Here is a 19,648-nt window from a genome sequence, read left to right as displayed (position 1 = left end):
AACATGTTGTGATATCAGGCAATCACAAGTTAGATCAGAGTGAAAAATACGCCGGTAAAAAACGGTAGATGCAACAGTGTTCTTGATTAGAGAGACCTACTGCGGTGGCTATCGCTATCCAGAAACCCTTTTCGGCACTATGTTTCCAAATCCTACATTTAAACTGAACAATAATATGAATTTATTGGGAATATGTGTGACAGTCAGAGAGTGAATTATTACTTCCAGCAGCAGCTCCCGTTAGTAAACGGTAGGCTAAAACGCTGCTGTGACACGAGCGGCGTACCACTGCTGTTGTCGGCAAATGCTGCTAAAACTGTGGCTAAAAGTTTACTACGTCACTCTGGATAACAGTAATAAGGCATAAACTGTGTGTCAGGTCTGGAGTTGTACATTGTTGATTTTTGTCTTTATTATACACCATGGACTACAAATGATTACGGAATCTTACATGGAACGCGTCACAGCAAAGAGTAGACTTTAGCCTCTGTTAAATATGTTCTTTATTCTCGCGTCCAGGAGAGAAGCTTTAAAATGAGACTAAATGGAGTCTCTGAAAAGATTCAAATGGGATACTTTAATTAAAAAAGGCGCGGTAGTGTTACAGACAGAATATTGTTCCGTCAGACAAACAGCTGTGATCTGGTTCTCCTGAGCAAGAAGACAGCGGATCTCTCCCCCGGCGCTGCTATATATATCCTCTGCTGGCTCCTCCCCGCCAGCCGGCTCACCTCGTCTCCAATGTCCGTTATTGCATTTAAACAGAGGATAGGTTCTTTTCACATTCAATATATGCTTAACACGCCGTTTCTCCTCATATTCTCTTTCATCACTTTTCATTTAACACATTCTAAACGCTGTAATCAATACTCTAAACAATACTTCTCGGCTCGTTTGGTTGCCGGTCATTCCGGATGTTGTCACATGCTACTCTCGTCTGTAAACAATAATGTATTCAAATAAACTGTACTTTCATTTAATATTCAACATGGTAGTATCTCGACATCTATCGTTGTAGTGTTAAATCAGTAGGTTCCGGTTTTCACCACACCAAGTCATTTCGCTCCTCAATTCACCTCTTTAGGAAATCGTATATTAGCCACATGCTACATGCTAACCGGAGATGTAGGATTTTCAGAATAAAAGCTTAACTGCTTGTGCACAAGAATTTCTGGTTTTTCAGTATAAAAGAGCGTTTAAACTGACGGTATGTTTAAGCTACATTATACCATCAAAACATTGATTTTAATTTCTAACACCTCTCAGCGGCTAACTCATAGGGAGTTTTTGCCGCTACAGGTGGTTCTTCAATTTGGCTTCGTAAGTATAGGAGGAACACTAAGTTCAGTCCGTCAGCTCCTAGTAGGCCGCCATTGTTGATGATATGTACAACATACGTAGCGGCTTAAACGTCGACGTCATGAATGTAGCTCCTTAATTGTAATACATGTTTAAAATGATGCCGAAGTAACAACATACTGATACCGGTTCGTAAAAACCACAAATGAATGCTTTGACAAGTCTGCAGACAGACGGCAGGCGAAAAACCTTTTAAAATGCATGTTTTCTGAATGGAAATCGGCTAAGCCAACGTTATATATGCTCCGACCGTCCACACTCACAACAACGGCCTACAGACATAAATAAACCAGCGACTGTATTCGCCATGACACAGACAGTCTGTGGTTTGTACTTGTTTAACTTTTGTCTAGTTTCTGAACAGATACGAGGAGCTGTGAGCTCTGAGGGCTAACAGCTAATGGCTGATCTTGGTTTTGTGGTTCGCATTGAAGATGACGTCACGGCACCGCCTACACTGCGTTACTATAGTTACTGCCCCAGCTACTAAACTGTAATGGAAACGCAGCATAAAGTGAGCCTGGCCTACCAAGGCCTAACTATACCGTACTAAGCCGTGCGAGGCCCTGCAGTGTAAATGCGCCATCATAGGTACCCAACTGCGACGGGCTCCGAGCCAACCAAGCACCAGCACGGAGCCAGAACCGAACTGGTTTTTGGTGTGAAAGGGGCATATGTTCCTCTGACACTTTTCTTATTTTGGATTTATCCATGGTTAACACACTGAGAATAGGATTATCTATCTTCAGGGATATGCACAGAGCCGGAGACCGGTGATACATAATAATAGAGGCCTAATGATAAAACCATTTTTGATTCACTATGTTGAAAATGTTCACTTTGAAAGATTGTTAACTGTCCTAAACGTGATGCTATAGGAATAGCATCACATTGCAATGGGTTTTCATTTTAATATATTTAATATTAATATTGTATAATTCATATTTAAAAATGAAAAGTAGAATCAAATAGTTGTTTTCTTCTACTTTATCAGTTATATGGGTGTACAGTTACATTGTTCAAATAAATGTATTTATATATATATCTATATATAGATATATATATCTATATATTGTGTATATATATATACAGTTACATTGCTCAAATATATGCTCTGCTCTAGTGCAGAGAGAGTTCACAGCTTGTACAGAGTGGGGGAGGGGGAGGTGCTGCAGCTGCAAGTTGCAAGTTTAGTTTGCACCATGCTTTGCACACTTTGCAAACAGTATTATTAATGTTGCATTCATGGGGAATGGGAATTACACTTTCACTGTTTCTAGTTCAACATGAATGTGCAAGACTGCTAGAGTGCCTCGTGTTGGAGTCATTATTTCAAGATTAAACATAGTTTTAAAATGTCTAAATACAGTCAAGATTTTTATTAAGAGCGACTTCCTCCTCGTGTGGCATTTTTGAATAACTTCAAGTTTTACAATGGATATTTGTCGCTCAGTTTTGTACTCTCGTATTGATATTGAACGCATCATCGGACCAGTCTCCCGAAACACGCATGAGGTCAGGAGGACGAGAGAAAACCGGAGAGAGAATTACACAGTTTTACAAATATTTAAGGTAAGACCATTTTCATGTTTTAAGCTAGTCTAAAGAAAAGTGTTTGGTAAATTAAGTGTGGCCGTCTGGTATATTTACTGAATTACGCTGTTTAGCTAACTACATTCAATGACTATGCTAGTTGCTAAGCTAACCTCTGAAACACGGGGCTTATTTCAAGGTAAAGTGTTTGTCCATCTCTCAATAAGTTAAACCAGACGTGTGTAGGTTTCAAGTTACACTGATATGGATGGAGATTTGCCTTAAAAGTATTTCTCTGACCAGATAAATAATGTGTGTAAATGTTTAATGTAAATATAAGAAATGCAACTCTCAAAACTATTTTGCAAGTATAAAACACCTACAAAATGGTTGCTTTTCTGCGAATTTTGATTTCAAAATATGTAATTCACCTTAATCGTGTATATCAGATTAGTTATTATTTTTGAGGGGTGGGGGGTGAATGCAGTCAGCTGTCTGTCTGTTCCGGAGCAAAGCAAACTGCAGACATGACATTCGTGTTCATCACGAATATTACCGGCTAACGGAGAACACCCTTCAGCTCGCCAAGATGAGCAAACTCCTCATGGCAGTTGAACTTGTAACTGATGTCTACAGAGGAAAATCACTCGATTGAATAGATTTAGACTTAGAAAGTAAGTGAAAGAATGAGATTCCTATTAAAACTAAAGCTACGTTTGTGGCAGCATGAGGTGATTAACTTAACAATGTTATTATAATTTGTTTTGTCAACAGTGGCCATTCCTTCAAAAGAAGGAGCTCAACAGGTGGCACAACATAGTGAAAGTGATGTCCAGGTCTCTGGTAAGATAACTTTTTTACCACCTCAAGACTGGATTTTTAACATTATTGTTTAATCTGCGAAGTACTTTCTAAATTCATCTGACATACTGTCTCCAAATACCTGAAAAGAATCATGGTTAAGCCTTTACCTGTTTTGTTGACAGTGGAACTGTCAGATAATGAATCATAGTTCCTGCTGATTTGTTCTTTCCTTGCAGAAGAATCTGATGTTCTGAAATCACTGCAGAAACGCTCAGATGAGCCGAAAAGCCCTAAGACACCAGGTACATTCTTTCTCATTTTTGTTTTCTTCTGCTTTTGTTTAGCAACTGTGCACATCAGTTACATTAAACAAAATAATTGTATTGCGATTATATTTCAAATAGCTCAATTGGCATGGCCAGTATAGTAATGCCAAAACATTTAAAAAATATAACAAGCATCTGTACATATATACATTTATATTTTGAACAAAAGCAGAACAACACGTTTTCTTTTCAAGGAAAACAATCTACTGTTTTGAAAATGAACAAGCACATTTCCTTTACATTATAAAGACTAAAATAAAAGATGGGAGATTTAGGCCCAATCGCAAATCACCCCCTACACACTCCCCCTCCGTTTGCGCGTTCACGCGGAGGGTCCGCCATATTGAGGGCTGTTCCAAAGAAACGAGTGTGGAGCGGTGTGGAGGGGGAGTGGGCTATCAAGCCCTCAAACAGCGAGTCTGCAGCGGTGCTGCCTTGAGACCGGTCTCTATCTGATCGGAGTCACGCTGTGTGTGTCCCTCAGGAAACAAGCTGTTAGCAAGTAGTTCCAGCAAACATCCACTGATAAACTGCGATGTTAACAACCTCATGATAACCTCATATGTTTTAACTTAGGATCATACTGTGTTTAGTCTAGAAACAGGTAAATGTGTGCATTTTATTATAAAGTTGTGTATATTTACAGACTGTCGCAAAAGCTAAGAAGCTTATAAACATCAGGTTTAAAACTAAAATAATTTTACAAAAAAGTAACACAATGAAAGATGTTTGGAGTTTTATTTGAGTTATTAATTTAAACTTTTTGTCAAAGAGATGCTGATTTGAAACCGTTGTACATACAGTTACGGCATTTCCTGTTTCTGCCGGAGAGAGGGGAGGCCGTCCCAAAGCTTGCTGCTGTATTTATACCCTTAACCTAGGGTGACCATATTTTGATTTCCAAAAAAGAGGACATGCTGCCCCCAGCCTCGAGATACTTAATGATACACAACGTTTACTCAAAGATGCCTTATTGTTTTAAAGTATGCCTCCTCTGTGTGGATATACAATTATTATTTATATTATTTTACTGTATATAACACAATAATATCTCTCTATAACCAAAGACACACCAAACCAAGGTTACTCAACAATCAACATGCTTTATTGTACCAAAAATCATCTCTGACAAATCTCAAATGCACAAGAATAACTTAAACATCAATCTGTAACAAAATAATAGCTCTCTTTTCAAGTCTTACTGGACAAAAATAAATAACAAAATATATGAAATAGTAGAAAATAGAAAATCCAGCTTTAACAAATAATCTCTTTGTATCTTGTCAATGTAAACAATAAAACAGTAACCTCCCAAAGATACTAATGTAATTATTTGAAAAGTGCACTATGCAGTTTTGGATTTTACATTTGCATAATTTCCATTAGTGAACATAACCTAACATAACATTTGATTACCTAAATCAAACCAAACACATTTTGAGGCACCATGAACCAAATATAAGCCTACTTTAAATGTTTGTAAACACAATTCCAGGCCCTGTCATTGTAAACAACCACAGTGAAACGACAACTTTTCACATATTTCTAGCTTCAAACTGTTTTCTAGGGTCCCAATTTAAAATTAAAAGTTTAAAGTTTCTCTCCCACAGCTACATAGCTTTCTCTCTCTGCATAGCTGCATACTTCAATCTTCTTCATCCTGCTTTTGTTCTTCATCCTCCTTGTCTGCCCATCGATATTTAGCTGTGGAGCTGATCTTTCCCAGCAGGTTTCGGTTGCTCAACAAATAAGCATGAAAGTCTTTGCAAGACATGTCTTTCAAATTGTATTGCACAAATAGAATCCCCTTCAGTAACTCAACAGACAGCTGGTTCCTCTCCTTGGTCCACTGGCTCTGCGTCAGTGAGAAAACCCTCTCAACATTTGCATTGTGAGAGGAAAGTGCAAAGACAAACTGTGCAATCTTCAGTAGTTCTGAGTAACATGCAATGCTTTTGGCCTTCTCAAAATATTTGGTCCACTTCTGGTGCCCCTGCAGGCCACTGAACTCCTCATCACGGTTGCACCTTTCTGTGAATCTCTTCAGATTGGTGACCTGGTCAAAACACTTGACATAATCAATTACCACCCCCTTCTCTACTAGGAACTTGATGCAGGCCTCCACATCATTCCACTCTGGTGGCTCACTCAGATCCATCCACGTGAATGTGGAGAACTCTTCCATGGGAGTCATCCACTTCTCCAGATACTCCAGACATGTACTGTACAGGCCTTGCACATCAGCACAGAACTGGTCATATTCCTTACCAAGTCCATCACTACGCTTTTGTGCCAGTAGTCCCTTAACTTTAAGGGACATGCAGTTGTTGCTCTTGCGTTCAAGAAGAATGGTGTGGATGCTGTTCATTGTTTTCTTTACCTCCATAGTGGAGTTCTTCTCCTTTTCCATGTCTTGAATGTGGGTGTGGAACGCAGACATGAGTGAGTGCATGTGCCAGAGGTAGATCTCACTGAATTCATTTACAAAAAACTTCTTGATCACTGTGGGTGGTTTTTGCTGAGACAGAAAGAATGTCTTTAAGGCTGGAAACATCTGTATCATCCTCTCAATGCCTGGGAACAATGACAGCCACCTTGTCTTGCTGTGAGAAAGCATCCTTCTGTATTCAATGTCAACAAAATCACAGTACTCCTTCAGGCTCTCAGTGCGCACAGTGTAAATGTGGAAGAACTGGTAGATTTTGAACATGATATTCTCAAGGTCAATATCTATTTTGTCTGCCCCATGATGAACACAATTATTCAATATGTGTGCTGGGCAACCCACACCGATCACAGTGGTCTTCAGCAGCAACCTCTTCAAATTTGCAAACACATTCTTTCCCCCTTCATCACGTCGGATTCCTCCAAAGTTTGTGTTGCAATTGTCGCCAGTAAATGCAATGCATTTTTCAGACAAATTGTTTTTTGCCAATGTTTCAATGAGATATTGTGCAATGGTTTCTGCTGTCTCATTTGGTGTGTCTTTAAACTCGATTAATTTTGTTTGCATGCCACCCCTCTTCCAGTCAAAGTACTGGATTATGATTGGGAATATTTTCACTGCTCCGTGGTTACTCCCGTCTGTAGAAACACCACAGTACTGGATTTCTTTGAGTGCTTCATGTGCGACATCAATCGAGTGGGGCGCTATAACACCATTGACAATGGCTTCGGTTTTAGTGCGCGCACTACTGAATGTTTTAGCAGTGTCAGAGTCTGGAAATGCTTTTTTTAGCAAGGCACTTGTGCAATCCATAGATCTGTAGCTGTTGTGATGTTTCACAGTGTGAAATGCAAACGCACCCTCCGCTGCATTTACAGCATCCTCTGTTTTGCCTGGTCTAACAAAGAAGTCTGTCAACTTTGCCGACAAACTCTCACCTTGCACAGCTTTTCCTATTCTCCTATTTTTTCCATGTGCGCTTTAAGATCGCCTGCACCTTTATTGGACACACACACGTATGTGCAAGCTTTGCACACGGTGCACTCCGCCTCCCATTTGTTCCGACTGGGCCGGTACATTTGGAATTTCTTCTGCAATTCATCTGTAAAAGTACATTTGCGCTTTGGCATTGTGAATGTGAGCGGCGATCCGCTCTGTCCCCTTCCTCTGTTTGTGTGTCAGCGTAGTTGTAGAGCCGCCCACAAAGCTTCAGACTCAGGGATTACGTCACACACGCAACAGAGTACCGTAGTATTCTGTGCAATTCGCCAGTCAATTTAAGTACATGCAAACGATCCGCGAAACCCGGACATTTTCATGAATTTATAAACCCCCCCCGGACGACCCGGACAGGGCGTGAAAAGAGGACATGTCCGGGCAAAAGAGGACGTTTGGTCACCCTACTATAAACCTATTATTTTTGCCATACCATACGCTTAAACTGAGAACGGGGAGCTGTTGCAGCGTCCATAGCAACCACCTTAGCAACCATGAATGTGTACACATTCATGAAGTAATCTTCGTCATAACTAGCAAACTAAACATCATGTACATCTACTGCACAAATAATCAGAAATAACAACTCATATTAATCGCATAAAATGACATCAAAACGCATTTTAATGGCCAAATGAACCTTAAAATAGGCATTTTCCACCGAGAATAACACGAAGGTCGGCCATTGTTGTTGATCACGTGGTCTATGAAGGTCTATGAAAGTCTATGGGACACCTTGCCCGTAGAAGCATGACGTTCAAGGGGTCCGCTGTACGCAATGAAGGTCTATGGGACACTCTGCCCGTAGAAGCCTGACGGTCAAGGGGTACCTTGTCCGTCATAGGGTGACGGGGAGGGGCCCTGACCGTCCGTCAACATGTGACGGGTTGGGAGTGAGAACGTGTTGCGCGCGCGCGCGCACACACACACACACACACACACACACACCTTCTCCTCTGCAGAACACACAGAACAAAGTGCAAACTTTGCAGAACTCTGCAGCTGATCTGATCTCTCTCACGTCCGGTTACACTTCATTCGCGTTTATGTCCATATCGATCAGATCCAGATCTCCTGATTGGCCTTTATAGAGAGCACAGATCAAACTATTAAGAGTGAATATCGGCCGATAATGATCAGTGTCCAATCGATCGGAGCATCGGACATTTTGACCGGCAGGTCTAGAATTTACCGGTTTTTATAAAATGTTACCAGCTAAAAACCGGTAATTACCGGCTAACGGAAACCCTGATAAAGGCATACATAGTGTGGTTAATCCATGTTTACTAGCTATAATATTAATGTTACATCACTATTTTTCACTTCATACTCAGTCAGCCAGAGTGCAGATATCACCATTTGCCTGTTATTCACTTTAATGTTAGAAAACCAGCAAAGTAACATTTCAAATACAACCTGATCTCAACAGAATGCGTGACTCCTCCACGACTCCTTAACACCGCATTGCGTGGTGGAGTCACGGAATCTTATATATTTGCGTGTCGGCACCACGCAAACAACCCCAATGTAAAGTGAATGAGGCTCCTTTGTCGTGGTGCACACACGCATTTCTAAACGTCCTGCAGTGAGCTTTTTATTCTATAAAACGTTTTAAAAACTTTATAGCTTGTAGTAACTCACGGGAGACTTCTTTTATTTTATTTGTATTCATAATCATTTTTATTTTTCGTCAGAATGTATTATGGTGCATTATTTACCAATGTTTGTTCTCAAAAAAAGGTGCATTTTTATTAAAATTGTTATTTTTTAAGGAAGGCCAGAGCTTCAGCTGTGTCAAATAGATTGTTCCCTTTAATTTACGTTATTTAAAAGACAATTACATTCAAATTTGATCATTAATAGTAATAATAATCGTTTTTTTTATAACAACGATAAACCAGAAGAACATGCCGTCGTTACCACGGCAACGTTATGTCGCGCTTGACGGCAGTGACGTGACGTGCCACGTGACGTTGCCCACGATCACGTCACTTTCATTCATTTCATCTCACAAGTGACTACGGTAAGTATCTAAAATCAAGGGGAGTTTATTTCTTTAAAACACGAAATGATATTGCTTTTATTTATTCCACTGTAGCACAGTCTCTATAGCGTTTCATTCCTGGATATTATGTTGAGTTTTGTAGTGTGTTTAGCTTTTACAATAGGCTACGCGCAAGCTAACGGCCACGTTCAGCTAGCCTCCGGCTTTCCGTTCAAAGTTTGTAGCTGGATAACATTTATAGTTTACACAGCTAAATAACATTAGCTGTCCCCGGCACAGTTGGATAGTGGAGGTGCCTGCTCGAAAAATATGTTTAAATGCTTGTATTTGCCCATGTGTTGTAAAGACAGCTTTCAACACAGAGTTGTAATAGTGGAATCGGCAATGGAGTGGAACAAAAATGTGGACCTGGAGTTTTTCCAGAGGATTTGACTGGCCAGTGTGGACATTGGGATTGTTACATTGTAGAATTAAAATATATAGTAGAAGATATAAGATATATAAATTATACTAAACTATTATAGAGTAATGCACCGATTAATTATTATTGCACTCTCTTCATTTTGTGTATTGTTTGTATATTGTGTCTGTATTGTTTGTATGCCATGTCCCTCATAATATAACAATATGGACAGTATGAATTATACTAAATTATTATTGCATAATAGAGTAATGCACAGATGTAACTGTTATTCTAAATAATCCTAATCATGTTTTTATTTTTCCTGTTTTACAGCTTCTTTACAACTCTATATCACCAACACACACATATCCACACACACACACACATATACAACCAACGGCACTTTTAAGAGCCACTCTCACTGTCTCTCTTTCTATCACTCTCTCACTTTCTCTTTCAATAACTCTCTCACCTTCTCTTTTTCAATCACTCTCTCACTTTCTCTTTTAATCACTCACTCTCTCACTCCTATAAATGGCTGGAGGGTCCCAAAGAAGACCTGCCCAAGCTGTAGGCAAAGTATTTACTATGGTAATAAAATCTGCCCAGTATGTAACCATACACAGTCCAAAAATGTGAGACTGAAAAAGAAAATAGACAAATTCCAAAGCCAGCAGCAGCAGTGGTTGTCATCAATGACAAAAAACCGAATCAAGTCCCACGTTATTGATGACGCCGCCATTCTGGTATGTAGTTTACAGAATTATCTCATTCACCAAAAGTGTGAAAAGTATTTGTATTACTTTGTCAGAGGATTATAAATTCACATCCACAGTATTAATTGTATCATTAAAGGTAGGGTATGTGAATTTGAGAAACCAGCTCGAGTGCGCTAGGATTTGAAAATACACAGCCGTAAAAAATCTGCCACTTCCTTACAGAGCTCCTCCTTGAACACACACGAACGCGCACATGACCAATGAGGGCACGAGATAAGTTTGTGCACAGATGGAAGGCTGACAGGCACGTAGTCCGTCCAGTTATACAGCCGGGCCGGCTAAAATAATTAGGGATGCACCGAATATTCGGCCACCGAAAATTATCGGCCGAAAATTGTTAAAAAGACCCTTTCGGCTATAAAATATATCACCGAATGTCCGAGAACAGGGTTACGTTGATCATACTCCGCATATTTGTCCGGGTGTTTTGATTTCAAGTGGTGGAGTAATCCCGAAGTGGTGAAAGTCTTTGCAGTTACACCCCCTCGAGAAATGTCAGCTGAACACGTTTTACAAATCGCAATCCGCGCCTCTCACTCTGATAAATTTGAAATATCTCCAAGCGGCAGACATGTTGGCTGTGAGCCAGCCGCGAGCATGGTCGCGTGCCGTGCTTGTCGCCGCGTTTTGATTACGTCATCACAACAACACGTTAGGTTACCAAACTTATAGGTGCATTTCTTGTTGTTGAAGGCCTGGCAGTCTTTATTTACACTATTTTGTTGTAGGCCTACTGGCCTAGATGTTTATGCAGTTTTAAAGCACCGTGGCTTTGTTCTGAATGCACTTTGTTGTAGTTATCCTACAGAGAAAAGAAAATGCACTTGACTTGGAATTAATGTACTGTGTGCATTCAAAAGTGCTGAATAAATGTTTTATGGACCCATAATAGTGATTATTATTTAAGTTAAGTTTTGCCATAATCATGTCTTTTTCCATAATCAGGTAGCTGAACAACATTGGTAACAAAAAAAAAAAAATATATATATATATATTTCTATTAATCATTTTCGGCCTTTCGGCATTCGGTTTTCGGCCAACTGTTTCCTATTTTCGGTATCGGTTTCGGCCAAGAATTACCCATTCGGTGCACCCCTAAAAATAATTGGTCGTGCTCTTTACAGTACTACGGCTTCCACAGATGAATTTTTTTATATGGATTTTTTGTCAATACACTTCAGATATTCATAGCTATCGGGATGTTAAGAGCATTCCATGGAATATAACAAAAAGTGTATCTCGAGCCGGTTTCTCAAACTTACATACCCTACCTTTAATGAGAATATAATTCATGATTAATGATTTTCAAACAGAATTAACTATTATGTGTAGGAAGTTTAGGAAATGTCTCATAAGTTAAAAATCCCAAATGTATTCAACAAAACATTATGAACAAATCATTGTTTTTATTATGATGCCAGGATATTAGTGTAGATGATTTATTTTGATGCTACTTCAGGGCAAGCTTGCAGATAAATTCAAATGTAAACAACAGTTTTGTGTATTTATCTAATTTATCTCTCTACCTCTCAACAATTACTTTCCCAGCTGGAGAAGTTGCATGCTTGAAGTCCCTGCTGCTGTTGGCGTATCCCCCTACCAAGAGGGTGGCATCTAAAACAAAGGTGTTGATGCCCACGCATGCCCAGCTGACCACATACACCAAGACATTCCTCGAAAATGGGGAGGTCATATACAATCTGATGGTTGCAGGTGAGATTGCATTTATTTAATAACCATCTGCACGAGTCACTCATGCATATATTGACTATCTGTGATACAATGTGTGGTGTTGATTTGTCCTGTTTATTTCAAAGCAACAAAGAGAGTCATTTTAAAGAGCTGGGGTCTCAATAACGGTTATGTATGCACAAAACAGGGCTTGAAAGAGGTGTATGCCATTTCCCATGCAAAAGTTGTAATCTATATATTTTTTTTAATTGACAGAAGATTATGGTGACAGGGGAAATTGTCTATGCAGATGGTGAGGTGGTGGATTGAAGCCAGATTGTATAAATACATGTTATAAGCATCATTATACATATAACCTCTCACATATTTAATTTCAGTTAATATCACACGTTTCTTAAAGATCCTACATTCAAACCATCAGTGTTATTTGTGCATATGCTTGTGAGCCATAACTAATACCATAAGCATCTTTCAATTGTAAAAGAAGTAAGCCAACTCAAATCTCAAATCAAATTCCACTTAATATTTCATCAGCACTGTCTCGCCATCACATTCCCCACCATCGGAGCGCAGAGGAGATGGTTGAAACAGGATAGTACTGACACTCGTGGTCAGTTGTGGAGCGCACCACAGCTGATGAAAAAAATCCAAGATAACATGAAATAGCAGTAAACAATAGCAGAACAGATGCAAGTACCAGACTGTGTCTCCAATGCGTTCTGTGGTGCACAAAGAGCGCACTGAAGACACTCCGGCCCCCACACACGTCTTCTCAAGTGACCTCACCCAGCACATCTTTCCCTCCTACACATAAGATAGCAAAGTCTAGAAATAAAGCCAGTGACAGCTCTCGCACAATCTCACATATGAGCCCTAATTATATTGCAGGCCAAAACTTAAATAAATACATTTTGTTCACTTATCAAACATCCATTTTCCAATGATAACCCAGTGTGGGGGATACCATTGACTTTTGCAAATATTGAAGCGATCAGTTTGATTGCTGTAAACATTTATAAACATTTATAAACATACTCAATCAATTTGAGTCTTTTTACAGTTTAGGTAGATTAGGGTTGCCTTTTTTTGCATGTTTTGCACATTGGCCTAATTTCATATTTTATAATGTATGTGTGTGTATTCCATGTTCCTGTTTTCAAACATTCAATATTCAAAGGTGTTATTGTCATATGCACAGCAACAGCGTAGTTGTTGCCAATGACAATCTTAACTCCCAGGCTCCTCCAACAATGCAGCATACAAACAGTACAAGAGGAAATAAAATAGTGCAAGAAGAAACTAGTCCAACAACATAGGTACAAAACTAACATGCAGGAATAAGTCAAATATATACATCTAAAATAGAATAAGATGAAACAGAAAGTAAAATGAAATACTAATATGGGGAGTAGGGATGTGCATCTCCATCACTGAGGCCGATGCGATGCGCATCTCGATACGTTGCCAACGATACGATACATTAACGATACATTTGAAACACCAAGCGATGCGATACGATACGATTCACCCCTGTTGCGATACAGTTCGATACGATTTGATTCAACATTATGCGATAAGGGGCGATACGATGCGATTCAACACGATGCAAAATAATGATACTTCAATATGGTACGACAGAGGATTTTTGTTTTATTCCTTATATTAAGCAAATCATACATTAACAAAAAAGTGCTTTACATATTTGGTTCTCTCTACTAGCACTGCACATCCCATCATGCTGTTTCTTTTTTACCTTTTTGACCTTAAAAAACTCTCCAGAGTACAATTCTATAACACCTCACAGTTAAACAATGTAAGGATGCATTGCTCATGATTAACAATGTGCAGATAACAACTATCATAGTGCAATGCCCATACAGCTGCCAGCCTGATGTGCTTAACACTCATAGGCCAACTCACCAGTGAGCAGAAAGCAGTGGTTTCTATATGAACAATAAAGAATACAAATAACCTTTCACAAACAGCTCTATCATAACTGCTTACAGTAAGGAAGACATTTAAACTATTATTGGCAGTCACAGGCTGCTGCAAACTAAACACCACTCTCTCTGACAGAACACATCACTGAGTGATTTAACTCATATGTCTAACTTTCAGGTTTCTCTTTTCAGACGCAGCCATGTCGCCTCTTTGTGTGCGTCGCTAAATTCTTCGTACTACTTAAGCGGCACGGCATCGTTTACAATTTGCGAGCAATTTTTCAAGTTGACCGTCTTTCTTGAAAAATCCGAAGTTTTGCCAAACGTTTGATTTGTAGGTATTTTTCGGTACGCTGTATTTCTCTTTCTCTTCGACTTCCATGTGTATTGATAACTGAGACTCTCGGCCTCCATAGTGCGAAGCAAAAATCAAAGATCGTCTCTACTGAGTGCTGACAGGATGAGGGGATATTATATGAATGAATAGTTTTTTTACCGATGCAAAGATGCTACAATCGATGCATCGCGAGTTCAACCCAAACTGTAGCCGATGTGCAGTCTTTCAACCGGTGCATCTTGAACGTTTATGCTGGTGCACCGATGCGAATCGGTGAATCTTAACATCCCTAATGGGGAGGCAGGAATGAAATGGTTGTATAAACAGATGTGGATATGTATAAATATATATGAACAGATAACTAACCAATGCAACATTTTGGTATTATAGATAATAAATAAATAAATATGTTGGCTTTTAAACAGATTTGTACTGCAAACCCTTTGTAGGTTGGACAACACTCAACCCAGATCAAGAAGAGACCCCACACCAACACCACCCCAAGACCCACCCAACCCAACCGATAGCTATATCTTACATTTGGTGCCATGTGATCAGCAACCAGGGGAAACAGCAGACCCACCACCACACCAGGCTCCCATCACCCACCCACCACCACACCAGGCTCCCATCACCCACCCACCATCACACCGGGCTCCCATCACCCACCCACCACCACACCAGGCTCCCATCACCCACCCACCATCACACCAGGCGCCCATTACCCACCCACCATCACACCAGGCTCCCATCACCCACCCACCATCACACCAGGCTCCCATCACCCACCCACCACCACACCAGGCTCCCATCACCCACCCACCATCACACCAGGCTCCCATCACCCACCCACCATCACACCAGGCTCCCATCACCCACCCAGCACCACACCAGGCTCCCATCACCCGCCCACCACCACACCAGGCTCCCATCACCCACCCACCATCACACCAGGCTCCCATCACCCACCCACCACCACACCAGGCTCCCATCATCCACCCACCATCACACCAGGCTCCCATCACCCACCCACCATCACACCAGGCTCCCATCACCCACCCACCACCACACCAGGCTCCCATCACCCACCCACCATCACACCAGGCTCCCATCACCCAGCCACCACCACACCAGGCTCCCATCACCCACCCACCATCACACCAGGAACCATCACACCAAATCCCACCAAAGCGGCAGCCACGTAAAAGAACCATCCAAATGAAAGGTATGTTTAGCTTGTATTCTACTAATTGAGATGCCACATAAGCATCAGTAAGTTAATGTTGCGATTTTTGTAGACGTTCCAAACATTGATTTATTAAAGGCCGGACTCATATTTGCCTTCAAATGTTATGCATGGAAGCTATATTAATGTTTAGCACACATGCACATTTTGGAGTTAAAACAAAGACACAACAGAGTAACCTGTATGTATGTTGTCTGATAAGCTGAAGTCACATTCATTAAAACCTTTCTATACTTTATAATTGAATGAAAAGCTTGCACATCATTGCTTAATGTAAAATAGTGCTACAGAGCGCAAGTCCCAGTGTAATGAATATAAGACTAAAACATATCCACTCAGTAGCAAGCAATGTAAGATGTAATCAGTCCATTAGCAGACACAGCAGCATCCCGAAGGAATGGCAGAGAAGCTAAGATTTTGAATAAAACCATGTGTCGACTCTTAAACTTCTGTGATTTCTCAGTAGGAAACACTAAATGTGCTTATGTCACACAGTGGAAATGTTTGTGCATTCTGAGTTGAGCCCTATACAAAACGTACTTTACCTGTTAATAATGTATTCCATACAATTACAGATTGCTCTCACAACCATCTCGAGGTGTTCCCTGTCCGCAAAATAATAAAGACAAGGAATATAGGATAATGATTACCTTGATGACAGTGTTTGCTGTTGCATAACTTTTCTGAATGTGTATAGCAATTACTTTATCTTACCTTGAAGGAATGCTGTTGTCCAATTCACAATACTAAGCTATTTGTGTAAACATCCTGTAAATCCCTCTAGTCTGTCAGATGTCTGTTTTCATGACTATTTTTTTTTAAATATGCAAACTATTTGAACAATACATATATCATAAGTACTTGTGAAAGTACAACGTTCAAATAACATACAGATGTACAATGTCTTTGTCTGCCTGCCACAGAGGGGGACGGAGCACCTTTACCAGTGGGAGCCCTGCACCATTTGGTATGTTAATTTGCTTTTATACAATTAAATCTATGTGTGCTGTTAACATTTGTGGTAATTGTTGTCACGCCATTATCTTAGGTGGCATTTGTTAAAGAAAAATGCAAAAAGTTCTGCTGTCTGTAGCACCAGCTATACACAAGTTCATTAATCTACAGATAGTGAAAATTAACAACAGTGACAATCAAGTGGTGAAACCGTAAACTACAACAAAGGGTAATATATCAGTACCCTATTATTGGGCAGATCAAATTGTAACGTAACAAACGCATCATGATATCATTTCCCCAAGGGGATCTATAGACTGTTTGTTATCTATCAAATGCTCTGTGATCCCTTATCTTGGAATACAATATGCCTGTTGGAGTAGTTATTATTCATTTGAAATGTTCTCCTGTAAGGCTCTAGGGATGCAATGATTTTACATTTTGATGTTATGATAATAGTCTGAGGAAACATCACATTTGTCAGGGTTTTACAATTATTACACTAAGGATGGATGAATGTGTTCTTATAATTCGAGGTTTTATAGGATTTTTCCACAACATTTTTGGCATTTTCAGCTGCTGTGCCTATTTACCTTTGTTAACACGATTAACCCGTTTTCCATATTTGTCAATGAGCAACAGTTGCTGTAAGGAACCTTAACGTACCATAATGTAGTTGTTTAGAAAGTGAGAACAAAAACACTCAGTGTAGCTGAACTGTTAAAAGTGACATTGGTTAAAGGTGGGGTATGTAAGTTTGAGAAACCGGCTTGAGATACACTTTTTGTTATATTCCATGGAATGCTCTTAATATCCCGATAGCAATGAGTGCTTTGACAAAAAATCCATACAAAAATATCATCTGTGGAAGCCGTAGTACTGTAAAAAGCACGACCAATCATCTAAGCCGGCCCGGCTAAAATAACTGGATGTCAGCCTTCCATCTGTGCACAAACTTATCTCGTGCCCTCATTGGTCATGTGCGTGTTCGTGTGTGTTGGAGGAGGGGCTCTGTAAGGAAGTGGCAGATTTTTTCCTGCTGTGTGTTTTCAAATCCTAGCGCACTCGAGCCGGTTTCTCAAACTTACATGCCCTACCTTTAATCGCTGCATCCATACACTGGAATACCAAATACTTCCTACAACACTGCATTTGTCTTCAAACGTTTATAAAACAGTATAAAAATGTTACAGTAGCCTAATGAAAATCGATTGAATGTGTATTACCGCTCACTAATTCTTCTTCACCCTCCCTTTATTTTATTTTTTTCTCAGTGGTATGTCCTGGCCTCCATCCTGGCAAGTAGCCTGATTCCCACCCCATGCAAATCCCAATGCAATGCAAATAAAAATGATTTGGTGTTTGTATGTAATTAAAGTGCGACAGTTTAACAACTGCAACAGACTTACATTTTTTTTTAACTTGAAGGATCCCTGTATGCATTGTTTTATGGCCACTGGCAATTAATTTCACAGGTGAATTGCATATTGATGTAAAATGATGCTCAGCGCAAGTTCTTTCAGGAAGACTCGGTATATATATATATATATACATTCACTCCGCAGCTGCATATAATCAGCTCATCACAGTCGTTCTCTTTAACATATTACATTTCACCTCATTCTCCAGCAGCCAATCACCGTGCTACAGCCAAACTTTAAAATGGCAGTCAGCTGTTATTTCAGGTGTTCATGCTGCCGCCCGCCTCCACACCATCCACCTCCTCTCATCACATCCAGTGCCAGGAGAGCTAATCCAAAGACCTCATCGCATCCCCTCTTCATCCCATCACCTCATCAAATCCAGATCTTCAGCATCATCACCAGTGTCTAGACCCCGGGGGGTTCCCTATACAGTATGCTCACGGCTGCATTTCCCCCTTTAGATATACCATTTCAGGATCGGGGTCTAATTGCCAAAGACTTAACATTTATCTTATGGCATATGTCAATAAATGTTCTTTAAACAAAATGAAGTCTCTCCTGATTGAAATACACAGAAGCAGCACACAAGGGGTCCTTGAGATGATAGTACATGATTGAAAACATTAATAACAGAATGCTTAATGCAAAAAAAAAAAGAAATAAGTAGCCAATGCTTCAATCCTTTGAGAATACACTGTTTGTAGTCTATTTTAATTTAATAATAGATTACATTTATAAAGCGCTTTTCCTGTTGCTCAAAGCGCTTATAAGCAAGTAAAACAAAATAACAACAAAAGTAGAAAGTGCTAAGCTAGGTGGAATAAAGGCAAGGGGTTATTGATTAGGAGTTGAAGGCAAGAGTGAAAAGGTGAGTTTTGAGTGAATGTGTGTAATCGGATCTATGGGAGTCCGGCTGTTTCCGCACGGACATTTTAGTTAGCCGGACTCCCTGTTTCCTGTGAAATCCGGAAAAGTTTTTTAAAAATAAAAGAATACTTTATTTCGAGTTTGCTTGCTTTTCTCTTTGGAGGTCATGACATAACGGCATTATAATATATATAACATCTGCCGTAGTTCTGTATTTATAGAGCCCTGATGAGAAGGCTTCTGGACAAACAGGAAGAACTGCCCCCAAAACTGAAAACGTGACCTGAATCATAAATATGTCAGCAATTAAACAACATCTTAGATTTCTTTTCACACAATACGTCTCCTTTCAGTATCAACACTAATTCAGCTGACTTTTATATTTGATCCAATTGGTAGATAGGCGATATTTACACCATAGCGGTGCACAGCTGATAGAAAGCAACCCTAGTGGTTGAAGCACGTTATTGAATTTTAATATTTGTATTATTATATATGAATAGGAGAGACAGACAGACAAACTAATAAGTGAAAATG

General features: G+C 39.9%; 1 protein-coding gene and 1 long non-coding RNA gene across 3 annotated transcripts in view; both read left to right on the top strand.

Moving 5' to 3' along the window:
• Positions 1–2,496: 2,496 nt before the first annotated feature.
• LOC307036454 overlaps positions 2,497–19,648 on the top strand; it is a 98,063-nt gene continuing 80,911 nt past the window's right edge. The window contains exons 1-3 of one of the 2 annotated variants that reach the window (XR_013807357.1): positions 2,497–2,931; positions 3,667–3,735; positions 3,933–3,998. This is a non-coding gene — a long non-coding RNA (uncharacterized lncRNA). The remainder of the gene's footprint in view (positions 2,932–3,666; positions 3,736–3,932; positions 3,999–19,648) is intronic. The other variant, XR_013807358.1, reaches the window with a different exon arrangement.
• LOC307037212 (uncharacterized protein) lies at positions 12,283–16,781 on the top strand (the record flags this gene model as incomplete). The annotated part of the gene is made up of 3 exons (XM_079677989.1): positions 12,283–12,364; positions 15,179–15,845; positions 16,442–16,781. The coding sequence occupies 2 exons, from the start codon at positions 12,283–12,285 to the stop codon at positions 15,823–15,825; spliced, it is 729 nt and encodes a 242-aa protein (XP_079534115.1). The 3' UTR covers positions 15,826–15,845; positions 16,442–16,781.

This window comes from Notothenia rossii (assembly GCF_949606895.1).
Source record: "Notothenia rossii genome assembly, chromosome: 4".
Lineage (NCBI taxonomy): Eukaryota > Metazoa > Chordata > Actinopteri > Perciformes > Nototheniidae > Notothenia > Notothenia rossii.
Note: the sequence above shows the minus strand (reverse complement) of the source record. Positions and strands in the feature narration are given on the sequence as shown.